The sequence below is a fragment of the Vitis riparia genome, unplaced genomic scaffold (genome assembly GCF_004353265.1).
Source record: "Vitis riparia cultivar Riparia Gloire de Montpellier isolate 1030 unplaced genomic scaffold, EGFV_Vit.rip_1.0 scaffold763_pilon_pilon, whole genome shotgun sequence".
NCBI classification, from domain to species: domain Eukaryota; kingdom Viridiplantae; phylum Streptophyta; class Magnoliopsida; order Vitales; family Vitaceae; genus Vitis; species Vitis riparia.
The window spans coordinates 91,919-109,416 of record NW_023269774.1 but is presented as its reverse complement, the minus strand read 5'-3'; the positions used below and the strand labels follow the sequence as shown (position 1 = coordinate 109,416).

The 17,498-nt window shown below is 37.0% G+C and overlaps 1 protein-coding gene across 8 annotated transcripts; it reads left to right on the top strand.

Moving 5' to 3' along the window:
- Window positions 1–462: 462 nt before the first annotated feature.
- LOC117910512 (disease resistance protein RPM1-like) lies at window positions 463–17,467 on the top strand. Of its 8 annotated transcripts, none has more exons than XM_034824589.1 (4): window positions 463–3,369; window positions 3,796–3,876; window positions 15,097–15,144; window positions 17,331–17,467. In XM_034824589.1, the coding sequence occupies exon 1, from the start codon at window positions 562–564 to the stop codon at window positions 2,302–2,304; it is 1,743 nt and encodes a 580-aa protein (XP_034680480.1). In that variant the 5' UTR covers window positions 463–561; the 3' UTR covers window positions 2,305–3,369; window positions 3,796–3,876; window positions 15,097–15,144; window positions 17,331–17,467. The 8 variants fall into 8 exon arrangements, with proteins under 8 accessions (XP_034680480.1, XP_034680478.1, XP_034680477.1 ...); XM_034824587.1 differs by having other exon boundaries at window positions 3,808–3,876; window positions 17,331–17,466; XM_034824586.1 differs by having other exon boundaries at window positions 3,808–3,876; window positions 15,056–15,144; window positions 17,331–17,466.
- Window positions 17,468–17,498: the final 31 nt, after the last annotated feature.

Here is a 17,498-nt window from a genome sequence, read left to right as displayed (position 1 = left end):
CTAACTCTCAATTTATAAATTTTGTTATCAATTTATTTATTTTTACAATATTTAGCTTATTTTACTTTTAATTTTTTTCCGTCACCTCCTTGGTTTATCACTTTATGTTACAAAATAAAATAAATTCTAATTTCTTTTTGTAGAAAATTTATATTTTTAAAAATTATTCAATATTTTTCAATTTTTTAAAAAGAATTCATCATATTATATAATTGGATGTTGCAAAGAATTAAAACTTTTGTGTTGCATTGGATTATTTTATTTATTTATTTATTTTTTATTCACAATCCTAACATGTGGCAAACGGAATGGAAGATCGGAGGTATGGTACCAAAAAGGATATATAGGTACCAAAGCATGACCCTTATAATTTTTATTTTTATATTTTTTACGGTTCTGAAGCTAGTGAAAATAACTAGACATTTACAAATGTGGTCGTTCGCTGGACGCGTTATGCGATGGACTGGCTTCCGAGTGGATGAGTTAAAGACCAAGAGGATTTGGGCCAAGAACTCATAGCATCCATTATTAGTCTACCTTCCCTGAAGAAAGGGGGAAGAGATGGCAGAGATTGCTGTCACTGTAGTCACCGATAGGTTGCTCTCCTTGCTCGCTGATGAAGCCAGATTATTGAGAGGTGTCCACACCGAAGTTGAAGGTATCAAAACAGAGCTGCTCTACATCCAAGCTTTCCTCAAGGATGCAGATGCGAAGGCCGAGAAACGAGACACCAGCCAAGGCGTTAAAACTTGGGTCCAAGAACTAAGGGAGACGGCTTATTGCATAGAAGATCTCGTCGATGAATACATACTTCACTTTGCAAATCGCCCTCATCGGCGTGGGGTCCTTGGTTTCCTCTGTAAGATTTCTCACCTACTCCCGAAACTGAAACCAAGCCATGAGATAGCCTCCAAGGTCCAGGATCTCAAGCTAAAGGTGGGTAAACTGAAGGAAGCAAGTTCAACTTATGGGTTTGTTAGTTCATTTGAGCTAGGATCAGGCAGCTGCAGTGGTACAAGTGTTCCATGGCATGACCCGGGAGTGACATCTCTTTTCATCGAAGACGCCGAAATTGTGGGTATTGAATCTCACAAGGGTGAATTGATAAAATGGCTGGTAGAGGGAGCTCCAGAACGAACAGTGATTTCGGTGGTGGGCATGGGCGGGCTTGGCAAGACAATTCTTGCCAAGAAGGTTTATGACAACAAGAGGATGGTGGAACACTTCGATTGCCATGCTTGGATCACTGTGTCTCAGTCATTCAAGATGGAGGACGTACTTCGGAACGTGATAAAGCAATTCTATCAAGCAAGGAAAGAGTCAATTCCTGATGGTACCGATTCAATGGACGAGATGTCTCTTATTACTCGACTAAGGGAGTATTCGGAGGATAAAAGGTATGTCGTTGTTTTTTATGATGTTTGGAAATTAGAGTTCTGGAGATTTATTAAATATGTTTTACCAGAAAACAAAAGAGGCAGCAGGATAGTAATTACAACACGAAATGTTGAAGTAGGTTCTGCTGTTAAAGAATCTTCATTTCATTATATCCACAATCTTCAAGCTCTACCTCCCGAAAGTTCCTGGGAACTCTTCTGTAAGAAGGCATTTCGGGGTTGTTGCTGTCCTCCTGAATTAGAGGAAATTTCCCTTGCTATTGTTAAAAGATGTGAAGGATTGCCGCTTGCAATTGTGGCAATGGGCGGTGCTTTATCAACCAAAGAGAAGAATGAGTTAGAATGGCAGAAATTTAATGATAGCCTTGGTTCCCAATTAGAAAGTAATCCCCATCTTGAAAGTATCACTAAAATTCTCTCCCTCAGTTATGATGACTTGCCTCACTACCTCAAGTCTTGTTTCTTGTACTTTGCCATTTTTCCAGAGGACTACTCCATTAATTGTGGAAGACTCATCCGACTGTGGATAGCTGAAGGGTTTGTGAAAGGAAAGAAAGGGATGACATTGGAACAGGTTGCCAAAGAATACTTGACTGAACTGATTCATAGAAGCTTGGTTCAATTGTCCGACGGGGATTATGTAGGGAAAATTAGAAGTTGCAGAGTCCATGATTTGATGCGTGAGATAATCCTCAGAAAGGCTGAGGAGTTGAGTTTTTGTTGGGCTTTGGGGGAAGAGGACTCAAGCTTTGATGGAAAATTTCGGCGTGGATCAGTTCAAAAAAGCACAGATAATGTTGTGGAGACTATTAATAGGAACCCACAGATTCGCTCAATTTTGCTTTTTGACATTGATGCAGTGCCCATGCTCTTTACAGGTACATCCCTGACCACTTTAAGCTTTTGAAAGTATTGGATTTTGAAGATTCTCCTCTATATAGTGTTCCAGAAGATTTGGGAAATCTGTTCCACTTGAGGTACTTAAGTCTGAGGAGGACAAAAGTCAAGATGCTTCCAGAGTCCATAGGTAAGTTACAAAACCTGCAAACTTTGGATCTGAAACATTCCCTTGTGGATGCGCTTCCAGTTGAGATCAAGAAGCTTCAAAAGCTGCGCCATATTCTAGCCTATTCTTATAACTACCAGCCTGAATGGCAATGCTTTTCTGTTAAAGGAATACATGTAGGAGAGGGGGTTGGCAGTATGGTAGAGTTGCAGAAGCTGTGTTATGTGGAGGCAAATGACGGGATGGGCATAATTGAAGAGCTGGGAAAGCTAAGGCAGTTGAGAAAGCTGGGCATTGTAAACCTTATGGAGGAAGACGGGCCAAGTCTTTGTGCCTCCATATCAAATATGAAGCATCTTGAATCTTTATGCATATTTTCGAAGGATGATGATATCCTCAAGTTAGAAATTATATCAGTTCCACCCAGATATCTTAGAACTCTCCATCTCCAAGGACGCTTAAGCAGGTTGCCGGAATGGCTTCCCACACTTCGAAGTCTAGTCTGTGTAAGTTTTTCAAGGTCCAGGTTAAGCTATGATCCAATGGAAGTCCTCCAAGCTCTGCCTAATCTAGTGGAGCTTGGGCTCATCAATGCATATGACGGTGAATGTTTGTGTTTTGAGGTATTAACATTTCAGAAACTTAAACATTTACGTCTCCATGACATGAGGGGACTGAAAACCTTGAAAATACACAAAGGAGCACTGCCTCTACTCGAACATCTTGAAATTGGGCCTAGCCCACAAATGGGGGAGGTGCCATCTGGCATTCGCCTGCTCAAAAGCCTTACAAGTATTCATTTTTGGGGCATGCCAAGAGAATTCATGCGTAGTATGTTACCAGAGGATGGCCAAAAATGTCACATAGTTGAACATGTCCCCAATGTCTTTTTCCACTTTTTCCATTCTGGAGGCTACAGCACCAAGGCACTAAGATGACCACCAAAAATGTCATTCCAAATCCCGGGTGAGTTTATTGCAAACTTTCATGCTCTTTTAGTTGGTATGAAGTTACCTCTTGAGTAAGTTGAATCAGAATTTAACTAATTTGACCTGGGCACAGTGTGGGAATCGTCCCATGTCTGGTTGCACTATCTTTTTTTGCTTGAATTGAGATCGCAGGTAACTGAAGGTCAACACAACTAATTAAATCCACCTAATTATCAGTTACATATATAGTTATATTACTTAGCTTTACACGTGGAGGATAATCTTCTTTAAATAATACAAAAAGTTTTGAACTGTGCAAAATGGTCTTCTATCATTTGAAATTTTTGGAAAATTTAAAGTATTATATTTGCATCACTTCCAATATAGTTGTTGCATTAGTCAAAGAACATAGTCTACTTAAGTAATAGATGTGGTTGTTGGTTGTGACTTAATGAAATTTCAGTGATGATTGTAGGTTGTAATTGGTGATCAACTGTTGGGCACTGATCAAGTCTGAAGTTTTGCTTACTGAAAATCAAGTTGTGTAAGGACACTTCTTTGAGCATCCCATATAATGTCGATATGATGCTTTTCTCCTTTTCCATGGTTGTATTATTGTTCCTTTCCCTTCAGGGATAAAGGAAATCCCAACTTCTAGAATATGCAGTACTGTTTATGGTTCTAATCAATTAATAGGAATTCTTGGTGGAAGTGTTCGTTATGTTTGTTTGGTTGTTAGGTTTTTAACTTAAACCATGTCTCCATGTTGATGGTTCTGAACTATTTCTTAATTTGTTGCTCCTTTGAGAAGTGCAATGTTTTCACATGTCCCATGTTAATATATGGAAGTGCAATTAAAGCATTATGAATCATGAAATCTTAGAGATAGTTGATACCCAAAACATATATGGGTTAGGTATGTCATTTGTAGGTGCATTAGCTACTACTGAGACGTGAAATTGAGAACAAACATCTGACATACCCACTTTTTGGGCATGCAGTGTTCTTTCATTTACGACTAACCAATCCTTATCTGAAAGGAAAATGATTTGATTTTATAAATAATTCCTTTGGTTCACATTTATAGATCCACTGACATGTGATATAACTTTTGTAGGCCACCTAGAGCCATTTTTTCTTGTTTAGAATAGTTAACGAAAGAGTTTTTGTTTTGGAATGGTTTAGTTATATTATTAAAGCAAAAAAATGTTAAAAAAATAATTTTTAAAAACTATATAAGAAAATTAGCATAATTAAAATTATTTAAAAACTTATACATTTTAAATTTATTTAATCTTTATAAGTTAAATGAATTTAAAGTTTTTTTTTCTCACATTTTCTTTTCTTCTTAGTTTCCTTTCTTTACATTTCTCCTTTGAAATCAAAGATTGGTATAATTTGTCGTAGAACCAGGGCCTATTTGTTTTTGAAATATTGTCTTTATTAGTGAATGCCTCAATTCATCAATTACGCAAAAGAAGATAGGAATAGAAGTTGCTTCTCATTTATTTGAAAATCAAATAACATGTCAAAGTAATATCAACTAAGGGTATAAGCTGGTTTTATAATGCCAATGAGTATCTAAGTTAGATGGTGTTTGTTTTTTTGGCTTTTTGCTGAAAATCATTTAGTTTTAGAATTTAGGTTGTTTGTTTTTTTACTTTTTCATGACTTATTATAAACTTTTTACTAAATAGAAAAAGCCAAAATATGTGGCTTTTTCTAAATAGAAAAAATAACACAATAGTTTTTTTTACTTTTTAATTCTTAATAGAAATAAAATACTATAAAAACAAACAACCTAATATTTAATACTATTAAGTATTAAGGTTCTATTTAGAATTAAGTAAAAAAACAAACACTACCTTAGTTGGAAATGTAGGGTGGGTTTATAACATCAATGACAATATAAAAGCCATTGTATCATGTAATTAGACCTAATTGGAAATGGATCCGTTGGAATTAAAAAATTAAAAGTGCCAAGAAATTTCTTTTTGGATTTACAAAAAAAATACAATAATTAAAAAAAAATGATAATTCAAAAAATATTTTTAAATCTATGATAGTTAGGAGGAATCCAATTGAAAGCTATCTTTTAAAAAGATAACTTCAATTAAATTTTAGAAGTGTTACTTAAAAAAAAAAACAATTGTAAATTAATACCTTATGATAGGTTTAAAAATAATTTTGAAAAGTTCAAGCGATTGTTTTCTAAAACCCCTCAAGTTTTTTTGGAGAATAAAAAGGAAAGAATGGTACAGTTTTAGGAAGATTGTGAGGAGAGTTTGAAGAGGGAAAAATGAAAAAAGAAACAGAAAGTTGCGGTGAATCAAAGACATTTAAGGAGGTTGTAAAAGGAATGGAGTGATCATGATGGAGAATTTTTGGGAGGTGAATGGAGAGGAGATTTCCATGATTTAGGGGCTAACCAAAAGGGTAATATTTGAGGTTGGTTTCTCTAACTTTTGAGGAGAAGGAAAGTTAAAAAAATTTTAGTAGTAACAAGGGGATTAATGAACTTGAATTTTCTTGACAGCGAGGGGATCAAAAACTAGAATTTTATGGTAGTAGTAAGGGGATCAAAAACCAAAATTTTCTTGTAGCAATGAGGGATCAAAACCAGAATTTTTTGTTAGCAATGAGGGGATGGAAAACCAAAATTTTATGGCACTAGTAAGTGTTACAGTTGTAGTGAAGGATCCCTAAAATCCCTTAATATTTTTACTTTCTTTAATTTAATTTAGTATCTTTGTTTTCTTTAATTTAATTTCCTTCTATCTTTGACTTAGTGTTCTCATCTAGTCTATCCTTTGTAAGCCAAGTACCTTACATAAAATAGGGAGATTGTAATGGGAAAAATCTTAGAAAAATTCTCAATAAGAAAACACAAGATTTGCTCTCTCTCAAATTGCCTTTTTTCTTTGGGTGATAAGAATTGGTATTAGAGAAAGGTCTTGGCACCAATCATAGCGAAAGGGACTAGAGTGCAAGAACAACATAGACTTGAAGGGATTGTTAATCAATTGAAGGACTCATTAGATAAACAAGCAGCTGCCTTATCAGAACTATTAAAGATGATTACAACTATGAACTTGAAATTTGAACACATAACTTCTAGAGTAGCGGAGTTAAGTAATAAGGACAATACTTCAATCAATAGAAGAGAGATGGACTATAACTTACACGGTATAGACTCCTTTCAAATACAACTTTGCAAACTTATTTTTCAAATTTTAAAGATGGGAATCCTAGTGGGTATGGATTTACAAATGTGATAGATTTTTTAAAATTAATGGAATTAGGGATCATGAGAAGGTAGAATTGGCTTCCTTATATTTAGAAGGAAAGAGTTAGGAATGGTTTCAAGGGTATGAGGCTAATAACAAGGAAATCAATTGGGGACAATTTTTTATAGATGTTGTTTCTAGGTTTGACCCTAGTACTTATGATAGTCCTATTGGGAAAATAATCAAATTGGATTAATAAACCTACAGTTAGAGTGTGCCAACAGTAGTTTGAAGTATTGATGGCCAGAATTAATGGATTGCTAGAGGAATTTTTTGTTCAATGTTTCATTAGTGGCTTGAAAGAGGCTACTAAAAATTAAGTCAACATGTTTTGACCGAACAAACTAGTCCAAGCTCTTGGGTTAGCACTATTGCAAGAAATGACAATGGAGACAATTCTCAAGGAACTTAAAGGCTCTAATAGAAGTGGGGGTAGTACATTGAACTTTACAAGAATCAGAATAAAAGGATTTTTTTACTACCTATTAAGAGGATTTCAACTACAACGATGTAGGAGATGCATAAAAAAAAAGGCTTTGTTATTATTATGATTGAAAGTATAAGCTTGGCCATAAATGTAAAAGGAAGCAAAATTTTCTGTTAGATGGTGATGAAAGTGAAGGGAAAGCAATTAGTGAAGCTGAAAATGATATCAAAGAGGATATCCTATGGTTTCAATCAATACAATATTTTCTTCAACTTCTCATCAGACCATGAGAATCTTGGGCAACATTAAGAAAAAGGTCATGACCATATTGATTGACTCAGGAAGCACCTATAACTTCTTTGTGTAAGGAATATCTGGATATCTCCATTCCCAACCTTGGATCTATTAAGGTGCATGCAAACTATCTTAAGGTTCTCTAAATCTAAGCAATGAAAGCAAATAGCATATTGAAATATTTAGATTTAGAGAATATTTGTTTTAACTTAGATTTGGATGTTCTCAGATCGAATCTAAATGGTGAAGATGCGTCATATGTGTGGTAGATCTCACAAACCTAAGAGTCTTCCACCCGATGGTTTTTTTCAGATATTAACAGGTGAGGGGTGGAATCCTTTGAAAATGTTAGGGGCTAAGGTTTTTTTCTCTCTAGAGAATAGAAAGCTAAATAACAAGAATAAGCCCTTAAACTCTCAAAGGGGTTCATATATGCTTTGTGAGCTTAAGTGACTTGAGCCCATTCTAGGTTTGGGTCACTTAAACTAGCCCACTTAAGTCCTAATTGGTTAATTAACCCTATGGGGCTCCAATTAATCACTTAGCCAGGTCTAGAGAGACTATTCTCAAGCTCTTGTGCAACCTTATGTATTTACCAAAAGGCCCTTATGCACACATGTGAATAAAAAACACAACTAACCTTCATAAACCATGTCACCATGGAACATAAGCTCAAACGGGAACCATTGAGACTCATAGGAAAATATTGGCTCCTGCATAATCCAATTATGAAGTTGATTCAACATCTCACTATAGAGAGACAACTGAACTCTAGTATCCTATTATATTACGAAGTGAACTGATGTATATTTTGGGTGAGAGTATGAGTCATTCGTTCGATTTTTGTGAGAGAGGCGAGTGACCTTTTCTTTAGTATCTCTGGATCCTTGCTCTATCCATCATTCCATCTATTTCAGATGTGACTATTTTTCATGCTTTGATGCGAGTTGACCATCACTCACTTTTCTATCTCTTCGTCTTCTTCATTCCACTCTACCTCATCTGATTTCTTTCTTTTCTCATCCTGCTTGATGTTTGACTTAGGTTCAACATCCACACTTTATTCTTGCTTATTCGATATGACCATTCATTTATCATCACTTTTCGTGTGGGGACCCCTAGGTCCGGGACTCATGACGTTTTCTACGCATTGCATCTCATGCATGAGGGGTATGGGGATTATATCATTGGGATCTTTGAGCCTAGTTTCCTTTCATTTCTTTCACCCTATTACCTTGGCCTACGTTACGTCCCGTGTCTGAAGACCACCTTGAGGCCATTACTTCACATTGTGTTTGATAGCTCACAAGTGGGCAATACTCGAGCTTGGTCAGAGATTATTCCTCGGAGCATGATGGATGGGGAGTTGAGATGATGATTTACACTAGGGCATACCCCTCTTATCAGTGATGGATTTTCAGGGGCGACGTTATCTACACTAGGGCATACCCCGCTCATCGATGACGGTTTCTTAGTGGGATGACGCTTTGCACTGAGGCATAGTCAGTTTGCTTCTTCATTTGGTTTATGATGGATTAGGAGTTGTGGGATGACCCTATACTGGGGCATAGCCATTTCAGAGAGTTTTTATTGGAGATACAGTCACTCTACTCGATACTCTGCATTGGGACACACTCTACTCATTGATGGTTGATTTTTGAGACGACGATTTATTTGAGGCGTAACCCTTTCATTGGTGATGGACTTTGATTGTTCATTGGAGCATAGTCACTTTAGGTGGTTTATACTGGGGCATAGCCACCACATTCACATTCATGGAGCCCGGGGATTCTGATTCCTATGGATTACGTTGAGATGTTTCCGTTTTGGCACCAGGAGTAGAGGTTGATTGATTTGTTGACTCGGATACAGTACTTTACACTGGGGCATAGCCAGGATGGAGAGTATTTTTCATTGGAGCATAGTCACCCTACTGGATCCCTCACATTGGGGCATATCCATCTTTTGGAGGGAGATCAGACTGATTCTTGATGTTGGAGCATCCGACGGGTGATATAGAGATCATTGGATTATTTCATGTTGTCCTCATTTCATACTGGGGCATAGCCACCTTGTTAGAGGTTTTGACATCGAGATTCAACTTTCTGTTTGTGATTATTGCTTTTGATGGATTATGGAGCTATTGATACCTCAGGTTTAGTCTTCTCGGCGTACTTGGACGATCTCGGATACATACCTTTCATCTTGTACTCAGTTATTTCACCCTAGATACTTTCACGCCTTCCATCACACCAGAGCCTGATCATCACCTTCTTTTATCCTACACATCCCACTGTGACACATGACCTCACCCCTCTCTCGATTAGGAGGAGATGTAGATCAGTCCTCGATCACCTTGGTTGTGTTTTCATATATCTTTTGGACTTTAGGTTCAACATTTTCCATGATGGTAGGGCCTGACAGATTGTTGATTTATTAGTGACGATGTTTTCATTTTGATAGTTATCATGTTGAGTGTTGATTTGCTAGCTCCTTGAGTTTCGAGCACTGGTCATCATTGTTCTTATTCATCAGTTAGTTTTGTTTTGTCAGCATGGTGTCACGATGCATGGTCCTGTTTGGCATTACCTATTTGAGGTTGGGCATTTTCATTACCTGATGGATGAGCATATTTCAAAGTACAGTTAGTTTTGAGGTACTTTGCATCTCTGTCTGTTCATCATTGCATATTGGGGCATACCCCCATTCCCTAGGATCATTGGACCTTTCATAGGTTTCATTCACTTTTCGATCTAGTAGTACTGACCCTTGTGAGTCACATATTGGGGCATTCCCTCCTTCCCTAGGATCATCGGATCTTTCACAAGCTTCATTATCTTTCGACCTAGTTGTCGATCCTCACGAGTTACACACTGGGGCATATCCCCTCCTTCCGATTTTGCTTGCGTCGTTATCCTGGATATCCTTTGGCTTTGGGCCACTTGATCAGATCACCATCATATCAGTTTAGTTTTTGGGCTGCACCTATATCGATCGGCCATTTTCTTGTCATGTCGGTTTAGTTTTTGGGCTGCACCTATATCGATCGGCCATTTTCTTGTCATGTCAGTTCAGTTTTCGGGACCGCACCTATGTCGATCGGTCATTATCGTGTCAATTTGAGTCGGGGCCGCACCTATATCGATCGGCCATCTCCCTGTCATGTCAGTTTTTGAGTCGGGACCGCACCTATATCGATCGGTCATCATCCTTTTAGTTTGAGTTTGAGTCGGGGCCGCACCTATATCGATCGGCCATCTCCCTGTCATGTCAGTTTTTGAGTCGGGACCGCACCTATATCGATCGGTCATCATCCTATCAGTTTGAGTTTGAGTTCGGGGCCGCACCTATATCGATCGGCCATCTCCCTGTCATGTCAGTTTTCGAGTCGGGACCGCACCTATATCGATCGGTTATCATCCTATCAGTTTGAGTTTGAGTCGGGGCCGCACCTATATCGATCGGCCATCTCACTGTCATGTCAGTTTTCGAGTCGGGACCGCACCTATATCGATCGGTCATCATCCTATCAGTTTGAGTTTGAGTCGGGGCCGCACCTATATCGATCGGTCATCTCCCTGTCGTGTTAGTTTTTGAGTCGGGACCGCACCTATATCAATCAGTCATCATCTTATCAGTCAGAGTTCGGGGCCACACCTATATCGATCGGTCATCTCCTTGTCATGACAGTTCAGTTTCTAGGACCGCACCTATATCAATCGGTCATCATCTTATCAATTCAGAGTCGGGGCCGCACCCATATCGATCGGCCATCTCTTTGTCATAACAGTTCAGTTTCTGGGACCGCACCTATATCGATCGGTCATCATCTTATCAGTTCAAAGTCAGGGCCGCACCTATATCAATCGGTCATTTTCTGTGTCAGTTCAGTTTCTGGGACCACACCTATATCGATTGGTCATCATCTTATCAGTTCAAAGTCGGGGCCGCACCCATATCGATCGGCCATCTCCTTGTCATGACAGTTCAGTTTCTGGGATCGCACCTATATCGATCGGTCATCATCTTATCAATTCGAGTCGGGGTCGCACCTATATCGATCGGTCATCTCCTTGTCATGACAGTTCAGTTTTTGGGACCGCACCTATATCGATCGGCCATCTCCTTGTCATGACAGTTCAGTTTCTGGGACCGCACCTATATCGATCGGTCATTCGTCGTGTCAGTTTGAATCGGGGCCACACCTATATCGATCGGTCATCTCCTTGTCATGTCAGTTTGTGTTTCTAGGACCGCACCTATATCGATCGATCATTTTCATTCATCGTGATTAGTTCGAGTTCTGTTTGAGTCGGGGCCGCACCCATATCGATCGGCCATTTTCCTATCAGTTTGTGTTTAGTTTGAGTCGGGACCGCACCCATATAGATCGATCATTCATTCTTCCTATCAGGTCAATTCGACGTCCAGGTCTTTGTTTCAGTATGACATTTAGAGTCACTTTCCTCACCTGGCTACTTTGGAGCTTATTGCTTATTCATCAGGCTCTTTTAGATTTCCCCTTTCACTACACATTGCATAGTCATTTGAGATCACGAGACGTACTTCTGTCATGTTGTTAGGCACTCTACACCTATCATTCTCATGTAGGTCACATAGGGAGTCTCCTTTGGACACGTCCTTTTTCGTACTCCAGGGTGGTTCGACCGTTACTCATCTTTGACATCGATCTTTGAGTCACTTTTGGAGACGTCTTAGAGGGAGCTTGGATCCTTAGTGTGGCTGCAGAGGCATTTTGAGACATCATTTCCTTTTAGGATTAGAGCCTCGTTGTTCATCTGTTAGTCTGAGTGACTTTATATCTCACTAGTGTCCCTATGGGGGTCTTCTTGGTTCTTCGGTAGAGTTCACTTCATTGCACTCACTATTCACACTTACTTTTCACTCCAGTGTTCATGTTCTTTACACTCGTGAACTCTACCGAAGAGGGGCATATTTGTAGACCCCCATTTTGGGGAGACATCTCTACAGCCCGATTATGACAAGTGTCATCATCTGGGATGGCCACGTGTCACTCCAGGACTGGTTGATAAGGTATCAAGCTAATGGCTTTGTTAGCCAATGAAAGCTGGATACGTGGAGATTTCTTTCAGCAGAAAAAAAAGCTGAAAACCGTTGAGGATGGCAGCTGCAGGGTAGTGGAGTGAGGCAGCTGTGCGAGGCTGGTCTGGGGGCAGGCCGTTGGAGATATTTTTTTGGGGTGCTTTTAGAAGGAGAGCAGGAGACTGGTTTTGGGGGTGAGCTTGAGAGAGAACCAGAGAGGGGAGGGTTTTTGAGAGCTACTGGGAGGATTTTGTTAGCTAGGGGATTTGGTTGCTGATTTTTTGGAGAGGAAGGAGGCTTTTCTGAGGGTCTCCAGGCTAGTGACTAGGGAGAAAACACTAAAGAGAAAAGAAAGAAAAAAGAGCTGCAGAGGGGTGAGGTGTTTTTAGTGCTGCCGTTAGAGATATTTTGGTAGAGGAAGCTAGGAAGAAAGAGAGCATGATTCTAGCAGAGAGGAGCCTGAGCTTCTAGAGAGAGCTGGAGGAAGAGGAAAAACAGGGTAGAGAGGATTTGAACGAAGAGCATTTTTAGAGAGCAGGCCCTGGAGGAGGAGGAACATCTGGAAACGGACTGGAGAGGAGCAGAGCAGAGGAGCCTTAGCTTCTAGAGAGGGCTTTTGGGTCCTCCAGGTATGGTCACTGTGGGTTCACCTTTATTTATTCATGCTATTCTCTTATTTTCCTCAAAGAGCTCAAAAATCACTTTGCTATTTAGATGTGAGTATCAGGGAAAGCATCTGAACCTGATTGATTTTCTTTATGGTTGTTCACGAGCTTGGTATGGCTTATTTATCCCTTTTTCCTTTGGTTTAGCTTGAAAATAATCTGATTATCTTTTTCTTTTTAACTACCACTACTACAAAAATACTAAATAATGACGCTTAATTTCTTGACGTTTGTAAAAAGTGTCAATGAATTAAACCAATAATAGCGCTTTCTAAACGATGACACTTCCTTAATATTTACATTGGCGCTTGAAGAAATTCAATTAACATTGGCGTTTTCGTATATAAAATAATGACGCTTTATTGAAGATGACGCTTGAAAACGTGTCATTGTAAAATATGAACATCCTTGGCGCTTGTTGCAAGTGTCATTGTCTCCTGCATATACATAATGTCATTCCTTAGCACTTTTTACAAGGGTCATTGTCTCTCGTTATATATACACACAATCCATATTTTCCCTTCTCTAAAATAGCATTTCATCTTCACAAACACCATCTCAACCCGACAAACCCCCATTTGTATAGGAAAGCTACATGTAGACAATTTCACCGACGAACACATGGGCGACCACTAGGAACCAACTGGTGACCACCAGTAATCGACTACAGACCACTAGCCATTAGTCAAAGACTTTATCGACAATATTTAGAAATGAAACCCTAATCCATTAGAGACTCCCGAAAATCCACCATCACTACCCTCGCACCAAAACTATCTTCATTCCTGACAAGGAGTGCCAGAAGCTTAACCTCCTCACTACCAATTGCTTACAAAGGAATTCTCTTGAACACGAGCAACCTTCTCATTGACATAGCTGTTGTCGTCGATGAAGACTTCTTTCAAAAGTAACTCAATAGTCTCCTTTGTTCTATGATTCATTCTTTTTTCATGATGAAATGCTAAGTTTTGATTTTGTTCTGTTATTGATCCACTATTAACTGCATTTCTCATTATTTTATATTTGGGAGAATAAGAAAATTTTGAATCTCCATGTTTTGTGATCAGATAGTGATTTTAGATACAGTTGAAGTGAGAATAATATGCTGATGGAGAATTGTTTTCGATCCATTAATGTGGCCATCAGAAACTCTTCCAGTGGGGTAGTCAAAGAAGGTTTCCCCATATGGCCAGAAATTTGCCTGATAATCAGTGGTGGTATTGATAAAGTTATTATTTCTAGCATCAAAAAATGAATCACCAAAGATGAAAAGTTCAGCATGCTTTTGGGGCTGACTGCTAGTTGGGATGATAATACATACACAAACAACCGACAAATAGATTATATGAAAGCTTAGACTTGTCATTTAATGTCTGATTCACTTTCTGTAATCATTCTCCCTACTTCTATATAGCCAAGTGAAGACAATTTTGCAAGGTAGATCAAATAGTGAACAAGTTTTCTTTTTTGTTGAACTAGCAGTGCCATTGACCAATATGCAGAGATTGAATTATGTCTGATCATGACTTTGGCAGTCAGAATATGCTCAGCCATGACATTTTTTCATTGTTCTTATTTGGTAATCAAGAATTTTCTTTTTCTTCTGTGTATATTTTTGGTCAAGATGGACCAATATTGTTACGTAAAGTTAATTAGTTTTAATTTGTTTCTCATTGCTGCAAGCAGAACACCTATTTGATTGAACTAAAAATAGATTTGCTGAATCTTGCCATTTTGATGTCTCATTCATTTACTGTAATCTTTCTCCCTTGTTCCAACTTTTATATATATTCCCATCTGATAAAAATCTTTTATCAGTTCACCAAATGGTCAATAAAACCAGAGTCAGTTGAGCCATAACTTTTCTGAATTTTGTTCTTATCTGGTAATAAAAAAATTTCATTTTTCTTTGTGTTTTTGTTTTGGGTCAAGATGATGTAATATTGTTCTATTAGGGTTTCAATTTTAATTTGTTTCTCACTGCAGCTACCAGAGCAATTATTTGATTGAACATTTTTCTGATTCAGCTGGAAACAGAGATCAACTCTACTATACTGAGACTCTACATAGCACAGGTACAATTTTTCCATCCTGAAGAACATGGAAATTGGGTTTCATTGATTTATTAACAGGAAAAAAAATCAGTGAAATTGCTTCTGTTTTTTGTTTTATTCTAATTTCTATAACAATAGCTATAAATATTGAGAAAGCTATACTCTTGGGAAGAATAGGTTTTTGAGACTGTAACAGAGTCTTCCACATGATCCCTGGAAGAGTTCTAACTCTGATTTCCTTTATTGTTAAGTTGCTGAGAAAAGAAAGTTGTAAATCTTTGTGTTTCATATTTTTGTTCATGATTGAGTATTCCATAGAGTATTATAGCAGTTGGATGTTGAAAAATATGAGACTTGACATTTTATGGGGAATTTTTTAATCTATCGATGACTCTGCTACTTATTATTTATCTTTGAATCTTTGTGTTTTATGTTTTGTGTGTGTGTGTTTTATATTTTATTTTATTTATTTATTTTTTCATGTAGAGATTTGACAAAGGATTGATTTTATTTTTATTAACTATATATATTTCTCATTGTTGTTATTGGTAGTGGTGGTGGCAATGTGTGTGTATTTAAATTTTGAATTTTAAAAATTATTTCTATTTTAAATTTTTTTGTTGATTGGGTCATGTAGTGGAATTGGAAAGTTGGAGTGAAAAATCTGGGACTAGAAATTTGATGGAGAATTGTATTTGATCTATCAATGGTTGTATATCTCGTTTTTTTCCTTTTTATAATTCATTTACTTTTAAAAGAAAATTTTGAATCTTTGTGTTTTGTGTTATTTGATTGATTTGAGTGACGTGGTAGTATTACAACAGTTGGAGTGGGAAATATGAGAATCAAGATTTGATGAAAGATTGTTTTTTATCCATTAATGACTGAATCCTTCATTGTGTTGTTGTCTTTAAAATTAATCTTTAGATTACTTAGTGCATTTGGTTGCTGAAAAGAAAAAAGACAAGGAAATGAAGCTTTTGGATCTTTATGTCTTTTGCTTGTTTTATTAGTCTCAGTTGCAATGAAAAATCTGAGGAAGAAAAATTTTATTTATTTATTTTTCTTTTTTTTTTCTCTAAATTTTCCTGGAGACAAACAGACTATTATGTCATGATTAATGTGTTTTGATGTTTGTTTTGTTTGGAAATATAAGATTTGGATGGAGTATATATAGATCTCTCAAAGTTATGATTTTCTTATAAGGCTCTGTTTTGATTGTTGAGAAATATATGCAAAGGAGTGAAATCAAAATCTTTAATTGAGTTTAATATATACACCATACACATACTTGGCTTAGTTGGATTGATATTTCCATTTGATTGAATTTGAAAAAACAGAATTTGTGAGAATCCATTTTTTTCTTTTTTTTTATCCTCTATTTTCTTAGCAACCAAACAATGGGTAAAAAAGTAGAAAAAAGAAAAGCAATATAAGTGTTAACTTAATGACTTGAATAATTATTTTTTAAAGCCAATGTGTTGGATTGTTAAAGTGCTTAATAATTTCAGCTTTTTGACATCTCTTAAAGCTTATTATTCAAGTTGGGACAAAGTATTAATCTATTACACCAATCCAACCAAGAACTGAACTTGAAATTGTTATGAACCATAATAGCATGAGGAATCAATCAAGTGGACCAACCACAACGTACCATAGAAGAAATGTTTAACATGAGACTCACTACCATAAAAACAGAATTTATTTCTTCTATGTTGTTGAATAAAAAATCAAACTTTTTAAAAAATTTTAAGTACATTTTTTTTTCCTTATTTTGGGGAAAGCATAATATGGTAGTTGAAATTGTAGTTCAGGGTATTTTGTTGATAGAGTACAAATTTATTTATTTAGTTTCAACTCATTGGTCTCCTTAATGAAATGTTTTGAATGTCTAGTTTTACTTTGATGAATTCTTTTATGAGCTCTTTTTTAAAGAGCTTTTTAGAGATGACAATGGAGAGCTTTTTATCTACATTAGAATAATCTGTTATATTTTATTTTGAAAACACTTCATAATATAATTTTTTTTTCGTATAATGAATTGAAAGGAGTACAATCCATGTATGTAAGAGGCTAAGGGGATTCATGTAAGCAAACTTGATAACCTAAATTAATTTTGTGAAGGTTATTATTTCATTTATGCTTATTATTTATTGTATGTATATATAATTTAGATGTTTTCTACTCTTCCTTATTTTTATTTACAGGTTGCAAAGGAAGCTTGTTTGCTAAAAGAAGAGAAACCATTGTGTTAAAGAAGACGAAGTCAAAAACCATGAAGATTACATCAGTGAACTCACTAGGAGGTTGAACTATGCTTTTAAAGATTATGGTTTATTTTAGTAGTCTTAGTACCAATGTTTGTTCTTATGTTA